Genomic DNA, 17,101 nt, shown 5'->3' on the forward strand with positions numbered 1-17,101 from the left:
AATGGGAAATTGGCACTGGAGAATCTGTATACAGCTTTACTTCTCCGTGGCTTTTCAGTTAAAGTATAGAATACAGGCTAAATTTTCTGCCAATGAAAAGACCTCTAGCAATAGAACGGAACATTCTGCCCCATAGTTTCTGGTCTTGACAGCAGACTATCCTTAGGTTGAGGACATGACAGTAGGGGAGAGGGCCCAATGGGTTGTTTTCATTGATGGGAAGATTCTGCCCATGGAACATGACTTCCTTGCTTCCCAGTTCAGCCCCCCAAAAACCCCAGAAATGTTACTTCTGTGGGAAAGGGGATATTTATGGAGGCAATTTTGGGCTGCACCTGGAACAGGGAAGCAAAAAAGTTGTGCTCTGCAGGTAGGAATCGCGTCTGCCCATGAATATGTTCCACTGGATCCAATCCTCTGCTTCAGCAGCCTTGGTCTGGGTTAACTTGTTTGACCCCTTTTCTGAAGCCTCTCATTATTAATATTGTGACACAGTTTCCCTAAACCAAAGATGGAGGCTAAATGCTAACATTTCTGGAGCTTATTTATGCCTGCTCGCGGAGACTTCTAGATCCCATTGGCTTCCGGAATGCCCTGTGAGAGCCAAACCCCACCGATGGTTCCCTTGACACACTGGTAGAGGACTTGAATTCCCGCATCTCTGAAGCCATCAAGGAGATTGCTCCCCAACACCCTCTCTGCTCCCACGCCAGTCTGACCCCTTGGTGCACCAAGGACCTAGCCACAAAGATCCATGCGACAGTCACCTCCAGGCTAGACTACTGTGATTCGCTCTATGTAGGCCCATCCTTGAAACCGACTCCGAAGCTAACACTGGTACAGAATGCAGCATCCAGACTCCTCACATATGTGAGAGAGCATATAACATCTGTTCTTCGGCAACAGCACTGGCTGCCAGTGGAATTCCAAATCAGGTTCAAAGTTTTGGTTGTGACCTTTAAGCCCCTGAGCAGTCTGGGACCATCATACCTATAAAGCTACATCACTTCACGTTGCCCCCAGAGGATGCTTTTGTCTTCCCTCTCTCGATGTCAGCCATGTTTGAATAGCTCCACAAGGGCTTCTGTGTGATCGGGGCTGGGCAGATTTTTAGTAGGCTGAAATGTTGTTACCATCATGAGTTTTAATGATAGTCGTGTTTTATGCATTAATAGAATTGTTTTAAAATGTTTGTACACCATTCTAAGCCTGACTTTGGCCGGGGAGGGTGGGACATAAATGTATTAAAGAAATAATCAGAATATGACATGACCGTCCTGATGCAAACAACTTTGAAAGTACTTTCTCCCTATAGCTTTCTCCATGTTTGGCTCTCAAAACTTTTTCCTTTTTCTCCCAACATTAAATTTTGTAGCTAACCCATACATTTGATAATACTCCAGACTGTTCTTATATTGCATTGGGGAGGGGGGAGCAAGAGGAAAGCTGTTTTATCTAGATAAACAGTGTGTTTTTGTGGGCAAATGATTCTACTGGGTGTGCCGTTCTGCTTGGTATTTCAGTGGCATTTAGCACTCGTTCAGTGGCTGTGGATAAAGAGAACAATCTGCTGACGTGTGGCTGTTTGTCACAAACATTTGTATTGTTTAGCTGAAGGCAGAAGTAGCCAAAGAAGTGGCCGGTGCCCGGAGGAAGCAACATCTCTCATCACTCCAGTATTATTGTGCCTTGAATGCTTTACAGTACCGCAAAAGAGTAGCCATGATGGAGCCCATGCTGGGATACACCCGCTCACAGGTATGTCCCATGCGCACAGTATCGTGAGAAGCAAATGCATTCCATCAGTCACATAGTGTCATTGCAGTGAGATGTGCTTAAGTCAGTGGGTCTAAAGCAGCCAGAGAAGGCAGTCTTGATTTCTAAAAGCTGTTGGCTGGACTGGTTGGTTGGTTGGTTGGGTAGCCCAGATCTGGTATCTTTCTAGTCCTCCCAGCAGCCATCAAAAGTCTTGACTTCTGCATCTCCTAGTACTATCGAAGGCTAATTATTGCTTTTGTCATTTTCAAACCCTGATTTGAAAATGATGATGGCTATGGCAATATCTTATGAATTGTACTTAATGTGAATTTGTGTTACGTAATTTCAAGTTTCACAATATCATTTTGTCTGTATTTTAACTTTCTATGAAGCCATTTTCCTTCTCATGGATAAAATACTAATTTGCGTGTATATTTCACTGCTGATGCAATCTCAAGACTACATAAACACTGAAGTGGTGTAACTTTGATCAGAACGCACATACATGAAAATATCCAGGTTTCTTAACTGAAGTGAGCAGCACCAAAGAAGTCGTGTGGAAATAGCTAAAATTCATGTAGTGATTTCCCTAGAAATCCACTGTAGGGAGTTATGAAAACAAAAATGTGCAGTTTCTGTTAAACATGCCTATGAATAATTTTGTCTATCATTTTTACATGGATTTTTGGGGAAACAAGCTGGTTGTAATTGACAGTGAATAAGAGAGAAGATTAAAGTGCTTGGACAGTGGGTTCCTATACTTGTTTTGGGGCCCCTTCTTCTGCCTCTGTGCTGTTCCTGAGCCTTGGGGAGGAAAAGCTGGTCTGTATGCCACTGACTTAGACACTTACCTAGCTAATCCTGGAGTGAGGCTTTCAAGATGTTTCAAAACTTGCTTGTTTTTCTTGGTAAAGCATATATCCAGCAGCTTTGTGGATTTTAGTTCTTGACACTATTTCTCATCAGATAATCACCATTTTAGGGCCACGCCACCATGCCCGACCCAATTACTATAAGCTGCCTAATTTGTAAAGTTTGGAATTCAATTTTTGGAATCCCATTTTTTTTACTTTTCAGATTAATTTTTTTAAGAAGGGAGCAGAGATGTTTTCCAAAAAGATGGACAGCTTTTTATCGTCTGTTTCAAGCATGGTTGACAGGTAACAAGTGATTCTCTGTGTGTATGTCCGCACACTGGGTAGCTCTGCTTCTCTTTGCTTTCTTGCTATGTGGATGTGCATGAGTGAAAGAATCCGATCATGGGGAATAACCATAGCTCTGCCATCAGTCCTGCCTGAATTGTTCCAAACGATAGAAATGAAGGGTTATGGTTTGTGGATGTGATTTGATTCTTCTGTCTTAATGCCTCTGATGCAGCAGCAAGCTGAGAGTATGAGGAAACAACATGAGGATAGTAAGAACAATGGGAGGCAACAGTGCACCCTTCTGTTCTTATTTGCTTGACTGATGTACTTCAGATGTTGCAAGGTGTACAGTGTATTTGCCATGGTGGATTAGGATCCTTTCCATCCCATGTTCCCCTAGTGTCTGTGCACTGGGCAGTTCAATCCACTACTTGGGTGGAGTCTAACTTGTTCGAATCTGCAGTATTCCTGCTCCCCTCCCAGAACTTCCATATGTTGGATTCTGCAGACAGACCTCTGTCTGAATGCAATATCTAATAACTAACGTTGAGTAGACTTATTCTGGTCGGGTTAGATGCGATCCAGCTCAGTTACTGTGCCATACATCATTAGAGCCACACCTGAATTGGACTCATGCTGCTTCAGCCTCAGCTTCCTTGGAAGAGGCACAGCAGCATTTGCAAAATTTTGGGTGGGTCACATGCAGGGGTGTAACTAGCTAAAACACTGTCCAGGACTCACCCTGGGTGCTCCCCCCCCCCCCCAAGCTCCGGCTGTGGGAGAGACCCAAGAAGAATAACCTGGGTATGATACAATTTCATAAATTCAACAGTTACACAAATCACGAGTGCCTGCTCCTTGCCCTTCTTCTGCCTCCGGGGCAAGGAGAGGTGGCCCGGCGGGCGTTGCTTCCAGCTCCTCGTGAGGAGGAAGGCGCTGGTGGGTAAAAGCGGCAAACTGCGGGCAAGCAATGGGAAGGGAGGGAGGCCCAGCAGGCGCTGCTGCCAGCTCCTCACAAGGAGGAAGCTGCTTGCGAGGAAAAACAGCCAGCTGCAGGCAAGAGTGAGGATAGCAAGGAGGGGTGGGGGGAGGCCTGGCAGATGCTGCTGCCAGCTCCTCATGAGGAGGAAGGCACTGGCAGAGGCGAGCAAGTGGTCCCATGGGTCATTATCTAGCAAATGTGCTTGGCTGCTCAGGAGGCCAGTGTTTGCCTGGGTCCCAGTTTCTGGGATATGGGGAACAATCTGATCTATGGCGCTTCCTGTCCATGGGGCTTCCTGCTTGTTTTATATGATGTAGGACTATAAAGTGAGTCTTCGTACGTCTCTGCTGTAGATATTGATGCCGACAAACATATTCTGACAAACTGAAGTTTATCCTTGTTGCAAACTGCTCTATGATGCCACAGAGAAGGAATGGGTTGGATCCAATGACTGGAGGAATATGGAGCAGACAGGAGTCATGGATCTAGCTCAATGGAAGGGAATTGTTGGATCAGCTGTTTCCTGCTGAGGTGCAGCAGTTTGCTCAAGAGTTCATTGCACAGCTAAAAATTGACATTATTAGCCCATAAAGTACATGAGGACATTGCATCTGGTTCTAAAAAAACAAAGCTCCTTTCAGAACTTGGAATAACCTTGTACAGAAGTACAGTCGTATGCTGCCTTGTTGACTTCGTCAAGTACTGAAATGCTTGTTCAAGTAAGCCGTAACAGGGAAATGGTTGGACTTTTTTTTTCCTGCAGCGTTCAGGAAGAATTGGATGCTGAGGCTGAAGCTATGCGGATATCTCAGCAGGACCTCCTTTCTGGGAACGAATCAGTTTACACGCCTGATTTTGATGTGGCCTCTCCTGTCATTAACAGGAACCTTATTCAGAAGGCAGGCTACCTTAACCTTAGAAAGTAAGGAGGACATTGTGGGAGAAAATACTGGGGAGGGCCTTGCACTCGGAAAGATCTTGTCTAATGCTGAATTGGTAAAAGGGTATATCAGATGGTATTGCCAGTCCACTGAAGCTATAAAACCAGACCATAGTCAAAACACAGTAGAAGCAGCAGATCTGGAAGGTGTGTAGGGGAGGGGGAAAGGGAGAATTGGAAGAGTCTTACCCTTTTCCTCACCTCACTTATGCTAGTGCCTTTTGGTGGCATGAGGTGACTGACTTATAATTCAAATCACAATGAACGCAACGTCAGCAATATCCAATCACTCAATTACACGCTGCATTCAGGCTGTCACTCTTAAACATCAAAATTTGTATACACAACTCATAAAGGTATCAAATATCACTTCCATGCAGTGGTTTTGAACAATAACAATGTCTGAATGAACTTATTGGTTGGAATGAAGACGCCAGTATTGGTTTGGATTTGTTAAACAGGACGATCCAATTGATTTAGTGGGAGTGTTGATAACCTCTGTTGACTGTATCTTTAAGAAACTGAAGCTTATGTGATATTTGATACCTTTATGAGTTGTATAAAAATTTTGATGTTTAAGAGGGACAGCCTGAATGCAGCATGTAATTGAATGAGGTGACTGATTGCCACTTAAGTGGTCACTTGGGAGAATTAGTGGATGGGCCCAATGTACCTATTCCCCTGGATCTTTTCATTTATGAAGGTGATCGACCGTGACTTACAGTACTTAAAGGCATGCACATGGTGAGGCAATTTCCCTGGGTCCTAGTTTGTACCTGTTAAATGTGAATTCTTCTAAACAGATGACGCATTGAAACTGTGTGTCCTGTATAGTAAAACCGGCTTGGTGACTACAACGTGGGACAGATTGTACTTCTTCACCCAAGGTGGAAACCTGATGTGCCAGCCCAGGGGAGCTGTTGCAGGAGGACTGATCCAAGATCTGGACAACTGCTCTGTCATGGCTGTCGACTGTGAAGACCGGCGATACTGCTTTCAGATTACTACGCCCACAGGCAAACCGTACGGATTTTGGGGCTCCCTCTAGAGATCAGTGTCCATTCTCCCATTCGGATAGGAACTGCATGGTGTGACTTGCACCTGTCAGGCCAACTGGGCTGATCTGAACATTGTTTTGGCCCTCAAAGAGGTCTCTAGATACATAAAAGACATGTTTCCTGACTTCATAAACTGTTTAAACAGGCATTTGGATATCATGTTTTTTCGTCCCATTCTGTAGTTTTCATTACCAAAACCAAGACTTGGTGTGCCAGCCCAGAGCCACTTAATGGTGGAGAAGTTGGGGGTGGGGGTTGTACTGACCACTTGTACCACTGCATTACAAGCCGTACTCCTCTAGGTAAATTGGGATATTTCTATACCATTCTGATCAATGCAGGTTGTCTTTTCATTTCTGAAGGGCACTTGATAGCTTCTACGCACCTTCTGTAGGTACTGGGTACCTGTTGTCTTGAATCTGAGTACCCTGAAATAAGGAAGTGTTATGTACATAGTAGAGATGACCAACTTTTCAAAAGTAGTGCTTTTGTTCTTTTTTTAAACTGATGTCAAAGGGATTGTTTGCCATGATACAGTTTGGGGTATTGAAAGCCAGATGGAAATTGGTAATCCAAAATCAGCTGGGAAGGGTGGTTGAGTTGATGTCCTGCTGCATCTAACATGCAGTTGGGAGGGACAGGATGTTAGACTAGAAGGATCTTGGTTTGATTCAGAAGAGCTTTTCTGATGTACTTTTCTTATATCCAGGGCAACAGTGTAATTTTCTACCCGGTGTTCATCTCGTATAGGAGAAAACAAATTGGGACTCTTAAAGACTAGATAAGCTTATGGAGAACAGTCATGAAAGCCAAAAAATGGCAAAAGATTGTTGATAGTCTGGGAGCATTTGGCTGGCTGCTGTTTCTGAGACCCCCTTTGCCATTGGCTGCAGTATTATGTTCACCCCGGAGTTCTTTTCTATCATCCCAAACCCTTGTGATGTTTTGATTTTGTGTGTGTGTTTGGGACAAGTCGAGATTCCCTTTAGATCTGATGAAATTTGCTGGTTCTACAGACACATGTCTTTGCACATTCAGTCTGTAGAACAATTGAATGTGTGCATCAATAATTGTAATCCAAGGAAAGGTCGTAACTTCCAATGTATTTCCTTTTAGAGGCATAACTCTTCAGGCAGAGGGCAAGAAAGAATATGAGGAGGTAAAAGAAATCACTTTGTAATGGATTTTCTTTTATCATGGAATCAAAAGCTCAGGATCTTCACTTTGTTCTTTTTGCTGTTACAGTGGATATGTGCAATCAACAACATCTCACGACAGATCTATCTCACCGACAATCCTGAAGTGAGCAGATTTTTTTTAGGAGGGTTTTTATTGTGAGTTTTAAATGCTGGACCCCAATATTTTTGTACTGAATGCTGCATTTTAATGGGTTAATGTTATGGTTATTGGAACCTATATTGTTATAATTTGTATTTTATTTATGTGCTCTATCTGTTTCATTGTTTTATATTATGTTGTACACTGATCAGAACCCTTTCGGGGTAGGGTGGTATATACGGTAAGATTAATAATAAATAAATTTGTTGTTCTTAAAATAGCCCTCTGTATTTTGTCAGTATCTTCCTCACCCCTACTGACTTCTGGCTACATCTTTTTCTTTAGGCAGTGGCCATCAAATTGAATCAGACGGCATTACAGGCCGTGACCCCGATCACAAGTTTTGGGAAAAAGCAGGAGCATCTATGTCCCAGGTAACTTTTAATGTTTGAGATAGCTGTTGTAGCTGTTCAGCTGGAAGGATGAATTGGCTATAAGGCTGCACCCGTACATCACTGGACGTTGCACCATCGTTGCATTGTGTTGTGATGATTCACAAGTAAAGTCCTTTTTAGACATTACTTTCTCTGCATGCCAGGAGTCTGCCAATGGGAGTGATTGCTACAGAAGAGTTTAATGCTGTGCATGGTCCATATTTATGTGAACTGGACAAGGTTCAAAGCCAATACCCGTGCCTTCCTGGATCTCAGTTTGCTGCGCTTGCTCTTCCAAGAATCTGACATAATTGTTTTTATCTCTTGTTTTAGCCAGGATGTGAAGCACGTGGAGATACAGAATGACCGAATGGTCCCTGATGAACCTGCCAGCATTCCAGACTCAGCTGAGCTTATTGCACCTGGGACGCCAATTCAGTTTGATATTGTGCTCCCTGCCATGGAGTTCCTAGATCAGAACAGGGGAGGCAGGTACAGTCACTTCCCCTTGGCAAAACACGCCCTTTCCCTTTCTGACCCTTTTTGCAGATGAGAAGGTGCTCATATAACAGTGACTGCTCTTGTTCTGCATTGCAGGCGCACAAACCCTTTTGGAGAGTCTGAAGATGGCCAGAAGGAGGATGAGGAAGGTGTGGACCGGTAGAACTATTTGTGAACAATAGAGTGGGATGAGAGGATGTAGGACAACACCCATCCTTACAGTGACTTTTGAGATCCGTAAACATTGTGTTGTAAGCCAAAAGCTGCAGCTCTATTGCAGAAATACCTCCTGGCGGCTTAGCAGGCTAACCAAGATGAAAACAAGTCACTTCTCAGCTTGATCTGGGGAGAAGCTTTCCCCATCTCAAATTTTGGCCCAGTTCAACTGAACAACGTTTCAGAGGGTAGCTGTATTGGTTGCAGGAGAACTTCTAGATTTGATGTATTGTCGAAGGCTTCTAAACCTGTCTGGTGGCTTTTCTGCTCAACTCCGATGGGTTTATATTCCATATTTGTCAGTGACTTCCAGACTGGGATATTGTAACGTACTCTTTGTGAGGGTTGCGTTTGAAAAGTTATCAAAGTATGATTGTCCAGTTGTTATGAGAACCCCAGTGAGCAAATTGCACCTGCTCCAAAGCATCCCCAAGTTCCTGTTTGCTTCTGAGCCCAGTCTAGTAGTAGTGTTGACTTCTGAAGTTGTATATCATTTGGGTCCAGGATTCACAAATGCTTCTCCAACATCAGACCCATCTGGGGAAGCCCAGCTCTGAGTTCCTCGCCTACTTCATAGTCAACTGTTGGTTATACAGCACCGGACTTGCCTAGTGATATTATGTTGATACCAGAACTTTCTTCTTCCTAAGCCTCATCCAGCATCATCCCCCTTGAGTTGCAAAATACTTGTTAAATGTGTTCTTTCTGCTGAATATTTCAGATAAATGGCTGTTGCTCTCTTTTTAATCAATGCTGGATTCTCTTAATTGTTATGGGTTTGTATTTGGCTTTTTAATGGGATTTTTTCCTCCTCTGTCTTAGTGATGCAATATGTATTATACTTTGAATTGTAAACAAAACCGTTTTAATAATGAAAAGCTCTGGGGTGTTGTGTGGTTTCCGGGCTGTATGGCCATGTTCTAGTAGCATTTTCTCCTGACGTTTCACCTGTATCTGTGGCTGGCATCTTCAGAGGATGCCAGCCACAGATGCAGGCAAAACATCAGGAGAAAATGTGACTAGAACACAGCCTGGAAACCGCACAGCACCCCAGTGATTCTGGCCATGAAAGCCTTCGACAATACAATGAGAAGCTCTGTATGAGGCAAAGTGACAGGTAAGATATGTGAGAAAGCATTCACACATAATCAATTCTGCAACTGACCTAACAGCCACACTGAAGATAAGACAGAATGGAGTAGCGGTCATCTTGGAAAGGGAATGGAAATCAGCATGAGGAAAAGATGCTCCTTCCTTTATTTATTTTTTCTTATTCCAGATTCGCTCTTGCAGCAGATGTTTGTCGTTCGCTTTCAAGGGTCTATGGCTGTCAAATCAGATCATACCATTGAAGTGATCTACGAAGCAATGAGGCAGGTGCTGGCAGCTCGGGCCATTCACAACATTTTCCGCACGACAGAATCCCACCTCATGGTCACCAGTCATGACCTGAAGTGAGTCCAAACTTGCTGCCCACCTACTTAATTTCTTTTGTGTTTTCTCTTTGCCCCCCTCTTTATCTAACCTGTCAATAACGTTCTTGAGGTGACATTTAGCTAGGCTGTTGGATTATATATGGGAGGACTCAGATTCAAATCCCCACTCGGCTAGGGAAGCTCTCTAGTGACCTCTCTAGACACACACACTCAACCTAACTTGCTACCTCACAGAGTTGTCATGAGAATGGAATGGGTGAAGGGGCAGCAGTGTGGTAAGAAGGGCCTGGTTAGGTTCGTAGCCTTACCCAGGGCTTCAGTGAAAAACTACCACATTTTCCTCTCATGGTTTTTATTGAATGTGAAATCTACTATGTCTGGCCACAGTCCACAAACAGAAATAACAGATCCACTGTGCACACAAATCTTCTAAGTTTATGTGTACATTTCCTGTATTAAAATATATAAGAGAGTTTATGGACTAGCGCAGGGGTAGGGAGCCTTAACTCTCAAAGAGCCATTTGGACCTGTTTTCCATGGGAAAAGAAAACACTTGGAGCCACAAATAATTTTTGACATTTAAAATAAAGATAACACTGTATATAGGGTTTTTTGAACCTTTTACTCCGCTCATTCTGAGAAGCGCATGGATGCGCCCACCCTGCTGCCTGCAGGGCGGGCAAGGATGAAGCCGGTGGCTCAGCCTCGCTGGCCACCGGGAAAGCGCCCGCCCCGCTCCAACAGGGCAGGTGAGAGGAGAAGCCCGTGGCGCAGCCCAGCCGACCGTGGGCAGTTGGTGCGCCCGCCCTGCTGCCTGCAGGGCGGGCAAGGATGGGGCCGGCGGCTCGGCTCGTGGAGCCACAGTGCAAGGGCAGAAGAGCCGCATGCGGCTCTCGAGCCACAGGTTCCCTACCCCTGGACTAGCGCAAGCAGTCTGGTGATCCAGTTTCTGGTCATGACGAAAATCACATTTAAAGCAACTTGACTACTTTAGTCACATGTGAACCCATTCCTTGTTTTCAAGAGGAAAGTCACAACTTTACTTGAGCTAGCATGAATATTTATTTTAAAAACTGTAGTATATATAAGTTGCTTCTTTCTCATTAAGCTTAAGGCAATTAATATTAACATATGCCAGGCCCTGGGCCATAAAGAGAAACATACCTTACTGTGGTATGCCTCTGAAGATGCCAGCCATAGGTGTGAGCATAACTTTACGAGCTAAAACTACCAGACCATGGTCACACATTATGGAAAACCCACAAAAGCCATATGCTAGGCACAAAACAAAAGGGTTACAGGAGAAAATAACAGTATAATCTAAGATAGTTATACCCTTCTAAATCCATTGAAGAGTGTAAACTCTGCTTTGGATTATACTAAAAACTGTACAACATAATCGGTTACCAAGAATTACAGGCTGCTATATTGCCAAAATTAACTTACCCAATCAGGGCTTTTGTTCTTTCTGTATTCTTAAATCATGGGAAGAACCTAATCTGAATTCTTTTTTTTTTGTATACATTTATTCCAACTGCAGATTAATAGATCCTCAAACCCAAGTTATAAGAACAAGTGTAAGTATATTCTTCCTTGCGCTATTAGTGCTGCAACAATACCTTTTAAAAGCTACGCTTTTCTTGTGGGATAAGGATCTACTCATTCTAAATTCTCAAACCTGCTTTTCCAGTTTGAACTTGCTAGGGTGACACAGTTTGCTGCCCATCAAGAGAACAAGAGGCTTCTTGGGTTTGTGGTTTGTGATGCTGAATCTGCAGGTGAAAATTCCAAGAGTGCCTATGTCTTTGAGAGCAACACGGAAAGTGAAAAGGTTCGGAGATGGCTTTGATCATCATTCATTTTAAAACAAAAAGTCCCAGTTGTCATCATTTGTAGGAATTTCGTGAGATAACATTTATTCTGCCCAAGTTGCTGGCAAACGAGTTCCAAGATTGATTTGCTTAGCACTTTATAGCCTCCTCAAGTTGAAAATTTGCCATTTGAAGACTGTGCTCCAGTTTAGATGAATAACTTTGTGAAAGAGTGGCATTTAAAAACCTGTTTATGCTGTGGTTCTTCAGCTTTGGAAGTCCCACTTAGAAAATAGCACTCGTGAACCAGTCGGTTGGTTTCTGGCCAAAGCCTGAAAGTAAACTTTATTATCCTCTGGTGCCATATTGTTTCATTGTATGCATCATTGGCAAGTGTTTGCAAAGTTTCTACAGAAACAGGGGCAAAGCCTTCAACCTGAAGTCCCCATCTAGGACTTTTATGTGGTCCTCTCTCCCCTTGTGCTGCTCATAGTATTACCCAGCCCTTTTTGGGAGCAATGGTCCATGGAGCCCATGCTGGCAAATTAAAATGCTTGTTGGTCAAATGTAAATATGTAGACCAGAGCTGAGAAATTTGGACTGTGGGGCTGCAGGTTGTAATTGCCCACCTTGATTCTATGTACTGCTTATTAGTCCCACCTTAATGTTTCAGAATGCCTCCTGCTTCTTTCTTCTAGAAGCACGCAAACCACCAGCGTAGGCTGGGGAAGAGTATCACAAGAGAATCAGTGGTGGCGAACCTATGGCACTCCAGATGTTCATGGACTACAATTCCCATCAGCCCCTGTCAGCATGGCCAATTGGTGCCAATTGGCCATGCTGGCAGGAGATGATGGGAATTGTAGTCCATGAATATCTGGAGTGCCATAGGTTCGCTACCACGGGAATAGGACAATGTCAGCAAGTTATCTGAGCTTTTTGTTGTTGCTGAGTGCAGTTACTCATCCTCATCCTGGGGTTACAGAGCAAAAGTTTCAGAACTAGTCCTGTGGCTGCCGATTTTTTGAACGTGTTCAGATATCTATCTGTCCATGAGATGGTGGACAGGGAAGACATGTTTGCAAGTCGTTCTAAGGCAGTTTCTTTTTCCTCTGCAGATTTGCTATGCAATAAGCCTAGGAAAGGAAATCATTGAGGCACGTAAGGTAAAATCATGCTCTTGTTAATTCCATATCCCTTCATCTCTGCGTTTGAGCCAGGACTGTAACTTTGGGGCTTTAATGTTGCTACTGGATCTCTAGTCCAAACAGTTCTTGTTCACTCTGATACTATGTCAGTTTGATCTAAGGATGAATTACATCCATAGATTAATTCAGTACAAAATTTGGTTACCTAGTCAGATTGTTAATCAAAAATTCATATAGTGACCATGATCTGATTAGACTCTTTCGGTATGACTGAGTAATGTCTTTAGTTGCATTGATTTCAACAGAAACAACAAGCATCTATGTAATTAGCTGCCACTGAACTTCTTTTAGCCAATGCTGCATACCGGTTATAGAGTATTGGTTTAGGATCCGGAAGGCCCAGGTTTGAACCCCCACTCTGCCATAGTAAACTCTCTCAGTGACTTTGGGCCACTCATTCTTATCTCAGCTTAACCTACCTTACAGGGTGGTCGTGAGGATAAAATGGAAGTGTGGAGACTGATGTGATCTTCTTTTGATCCCCATTGAGGAGAAAAGTGGGGTATAAATATTTAAATAGAAATGAATAACAAAATGAAGATGGAAGAATCACTCATAAGAATGGACGTCAGAAATGCTGAACTTTGGGAATGTGTCTGAACTTCAAGAAATGATTTACGTGATCACAGTGGAGGGAGTCAGGACTTAGGGATGGGGAAGATGAAAAAGGACGAACGCATAAAAAGGGTAGTTCTTTAGAAAGTGAATCGGACGGAAGGTTTTTGCTAGCGCATTCTCAGCGTTTCCCTCTGCACTAAGAATTGTTGCTGGAACACTCAGTTTACCTCAGTTTGGCCTCTGGAAACGCAAAGATGTCTTGCAGGTTTAGCCGCTAGAATTTTGTGGAGATTTGCTTAATAGGGCATCATTAATCAGGAAGGACTAACGATGTGGGAGATAATTTACAAATTATGATTGGAATCTGGAGACACTTTCTTCCCAGTGGATGGAACACAGTGATGCATGAGAAGCATTCTGCTCCGTTGGATTTTTCTGCTTTATCTTTCCTTTTCGTAGCCTCTCTGTGCTACCCCAAAAACGGTTGTAACAAACCCCCCACACCTTCTGATATCACCAGGTTTATCACTCTTTCCCACCTTTTTCCTGACAGGGACTGAGCTGCTTCTAATATAGCAGCATAAGGTAATGAAAGCACTTTCTCTCAGCCCTGTTAAATTCCCCAGAAGGTGAAGGATAGCCATTACTTTAAAAACATTAGGCAGATCCCCTTTATAAGGCAGAAATAATAATACTGAGGCAAAGATAACTTAAACAGAATAAAATATTTCATTAACAAGAGAGGAGATGGAAATGGTTGATAACTTGGATGGAGGGATGGAGGAGACAGCCGAAATATGTATTTACAAAAGAGAGCTTTGGCAGATTAGCAGTATTCGTTCTCAGTCACAGACTTTAATAAGTTTTTTCAGTTTCAGTGAGCCTAGATGGTAAATTTAGATGTTCTAAAGATGGTACAGTTACTTCATTCTGTTGGCTTAGGTGGTACTCTGGCTAATCAACACTGGGTTCGATCAGGCTTGGTACATTTACTTCAGTACCCTCTCTCAGCCCTCACAGATAGAAAACCCCAAAACTAGAACATTCTTTTTAGAGGAAGATAAAGCAAACTCCCATACAGCAGACTAACTGGTATTTAGGATTCTTTCTGGAAGATATGTCCGTTACTGGTCACATATATTTACTTCAGTACCCTCTCTCAGCCTTGGTCCTCAATAACCTAACCACCAGTACACTCCAGTCTGTGTCATATTTGCTTAAACCACACTATACAGGGCTGTCACATAACAGGGCTAGCCAGAATCACACACTGATTACCATTACTTTCCTCAGACTTTTGTCGCAGCAAAGGCTGATACCTTTTACTTCAGGAACTTCACAGTCCAAAAGCTTTTCAGATAGTTTTGCACAGAGAGATATTCTCCTTCCTCCTGGTAACATCCAGTCTTCTTCACCCAATCAGAGTGCAGGGTTATCTCAACCAATCAGGTGGCTTCCTATTTCACACTCTGGATGTAAACAATAATAGCTCCTGACAGGCCTCACACTTATTAAAACATACTTTTCTCTACAGTCCATCACAGCTGCCCTTAGGACCCATTAATCCCCATTAATCCTCAAGGACTGCGGGGTGGGGGTGAACTGGGGATATCACTTGCATGAGCATAAGCAGAAGTCCATCCTTTAAAAATTACCCACAATTTCAGTAGTTTCTCCTATACTTCATCTTTTTTGTTAAACAGAAGAAGCATACAATGGGAATTGAGTTGAAGAGTCTTGGATGATGTGTGATACGACCTGTATTAACTATGTTTTTTGCCAATTTACCGGTCTTGAATGTTTCATCTTTTAGCAATAGTATTACTTTTTTAAAAGTGCAGTGCTGAAAGTTATGGACTAAAGCCCATCATATTCACTGACTTCATTTGTATTATCTCCCTGTTAGGATCCAGAAGCACTAGCTCAATTAATGTCATCCATGCCCTTGACCAATGATGGAAAATTCAAGCTACAGAATGACCAGTCGGAAGACGCTGCTGTGCATAGAGACGAGCAGGAAGAATCTGAAGCATAAGTTGAAATTTAGGGGATTTGACGTTGCACATAATAGGTCAAATTCTGTGCTCTCAGTTGTGATCCAACGTGTGTTCCTCTTGGTGACAGACTAGGAAGAGAACTGGGGCATACATTTTTGGTGTGGTGACAATCTTTGAAGTTCCTCCTCCAATCTGCATCAAGTCACCTGCTAGCATTTAGGACAGCTTGATGGCTAACCAGCAACATTTTTAATGCAAGTCATACATACTTTGTGGGACTGTTCTTAAGATCCTGAACCACCACCTTGTTGCCCCGTTTTATTTTTTTAGGAAGCAGACCTGAAAGTCCAGCTACTTTGAATTTCCTGCTGTAATCGGGAGTACACTCCTTGCATTGATCGTATTCAGACAGCATAATTTTGTAATCCATATAAGTTATGTAAATGTACATTTCTGCTTATGGTAGTCGGGGGAGGCTCAAATTTCACCCCCTGCCAGCACTGTTTCTAAAACTTAACCAAGTTTTACACCCAACCGTTCAATCTGATCTTCTGATTCACAAGCGAAAGAGATTGGAGGGTCTCAGAAAGCTGAATGCTGCACTCAGTAGCATATCTGGAATATACAGTGCTCAAAAGAAATTCTTTATTTTCCACAGTCTAGTCCTGTATCATAGCAGGGATTGTTTAATTCCATGTGAAGTTGTTTTAGGGTCTGGAGTACTTTTAAAAGTATAACACTATTTTGTGCTAGGCTGTTTACAAAACTATTTGATAAACACTTTTCCTATTAATATCTATTTTTATACTGTAGCTGGAGTAAGCTTTTAATATTAATCCAAGTGCCTACTATTTTTGTGGGGACCATATTTGTACACTCCGTGAAGCAGGCACTTCAGCCTTGATAGCTGACGAGTGGACCAGATGCTATGCATTGTCCTATGAAGAGGTTTTGGTAGTTGCTCCCCTGGCATGAGAGGCTTTTTATGGGGGGGAGGGGGGGAGAGGAGGAGAGAGATGGCAGCAAACAGATTGTCAGAACCAGAAGTGTGTCTGGTGGGGGTCGGTGGGATTAAGTAACAAATATTCGTTCCCCAATTTAACTGAAAGGTTGAAGAAAATAGCATTCTGCACTGAGCCAGGAAAGCACGGTCTGGGGAAACTTGTTTTTTTTAGAAGACAAAACATAATCTTGTGTGCAGTTTAACATTAATGTTCATGGATCAGCACAGAATTGGGAAGCAGCAGAAATAAAACACTTTCTAGTCAATTTCAAATGTAAGTGACAGGCAAGAACAGAAACGGCTATAATAAGGAAGTTCACATTATTTTCTCTGTGAATGTTTTATAAGTAAATGTTTTAAAGTTAAAAGCAAAGCCTTCATCTTGCAAAACAAATGTTTAGTGATAATTCTAGATTAAAATCTTATTTGAACTATGTTGGGAGGTGTGAATGCTTGATATCATCAAAGTCCTGGCTTCTGAAACATGGGCAGAACCATTTCAATTCAGAGTGGCTGCAGCTGGCACAGAGTACATGACTATAGTGGTATATAGTATGCAGTCTGGAAGCAAATATTCTTAGAAGCTTTTTGGGCAAGTGCTTTCTAAACCAAAAAATCCAGTGATCTCTGAGTAGCACAGTTATGCCTGTAATCCAGTGGTTACAGTCCTACATTTCTTGTCTTAAAATAAACTCCAGAAACAAGCGGCCAGCCTACTAAACTGTGCCCTCGTATGTAAAACACATACTTCCATTCTATGATATGACCAATGAAGT

General features: G+C 42.8%; 1 protein-coding gene across 1 annotated transcript in view; it reads left to right on the top strand.

Moving 5' to 3' along the window:
• The window catches only part of APPL2 (adaptor protein, phosphotyrosine interacting with PH domain and leucine zipper 2), a 39,017-nt gene extending 22,256 nt beyond the window's left edge, over nt 1-16,761 (top strand). The window contains exons 8-21 of the mRNA XM_048500415.1: nt 1,612-1,758; nt 2,836-2,918; nt 4,649-4,807; nt 5,660-5,848; nt 7,000-7,042; nt 7,129-7,185; nt 7,507-7,595; nt 7,929-8,087; nt 8,193-8,245; nt 9,592-9,766; nt 11,289-11,325; nt 11,439-11,579; nt 12,678-12,725; nt 15,232-16,761. Of these exons, the coding sequence (XP_048356372.1) occupies nt 1,612-1,758; nt 2,836-2,918; nt 4,649-4,807; nt 5,660-5,848; nt 7,000-7,042; nt 7,129-7,185; nt 7,507-7,595; nt 7,929-8,087; nt 8,193-8,245; nt 9,592-9,766; nt 11,289-11,325; nt 11,439-11,579; nt 12,678-12,725; nt 15,232-15,360 (1,509 nt within the window). The 3' untranslated portion in view covers nt 15,361-16,761. The remainder of the gene's footprint in view (nt 1-1,611; nt 1,759-2,835; nt 2,919-4,648; nt 4,808-5,659; nt 5,849-6,999; nt 7,043-7,128; nt 7,186-7,506; nt 7,596-7,928; nt 8,088-8,192; nt 8,246-9,591; nt 9,767-11,288; nt 11,326-11,438; nt 11,580-12,677; nt 12,726-15,231) is intronic.
• The last annotated feature ends 340 nt before the right edge of the window (nt 16,762-17,101 follow it).

The sequence above is a fragment of the Sphaerodactylus townsendi genome, linkage group LG06 (assembly GCF_021028975.2).
Source record: "Sphaerodactylus townsendi isolate TG3544 linkage group LG06, MPM_Stown_v2.3, whole genome shotgun sequence".
NCBI classification, from domain to species: domain Eukaryota; kingdom Metazoa; phylum Chordata; class Lepidosauria; order Squamata; family Sphaerodactylidae; genus Sphaerodactylus; species Sphaerodactylus townsendi.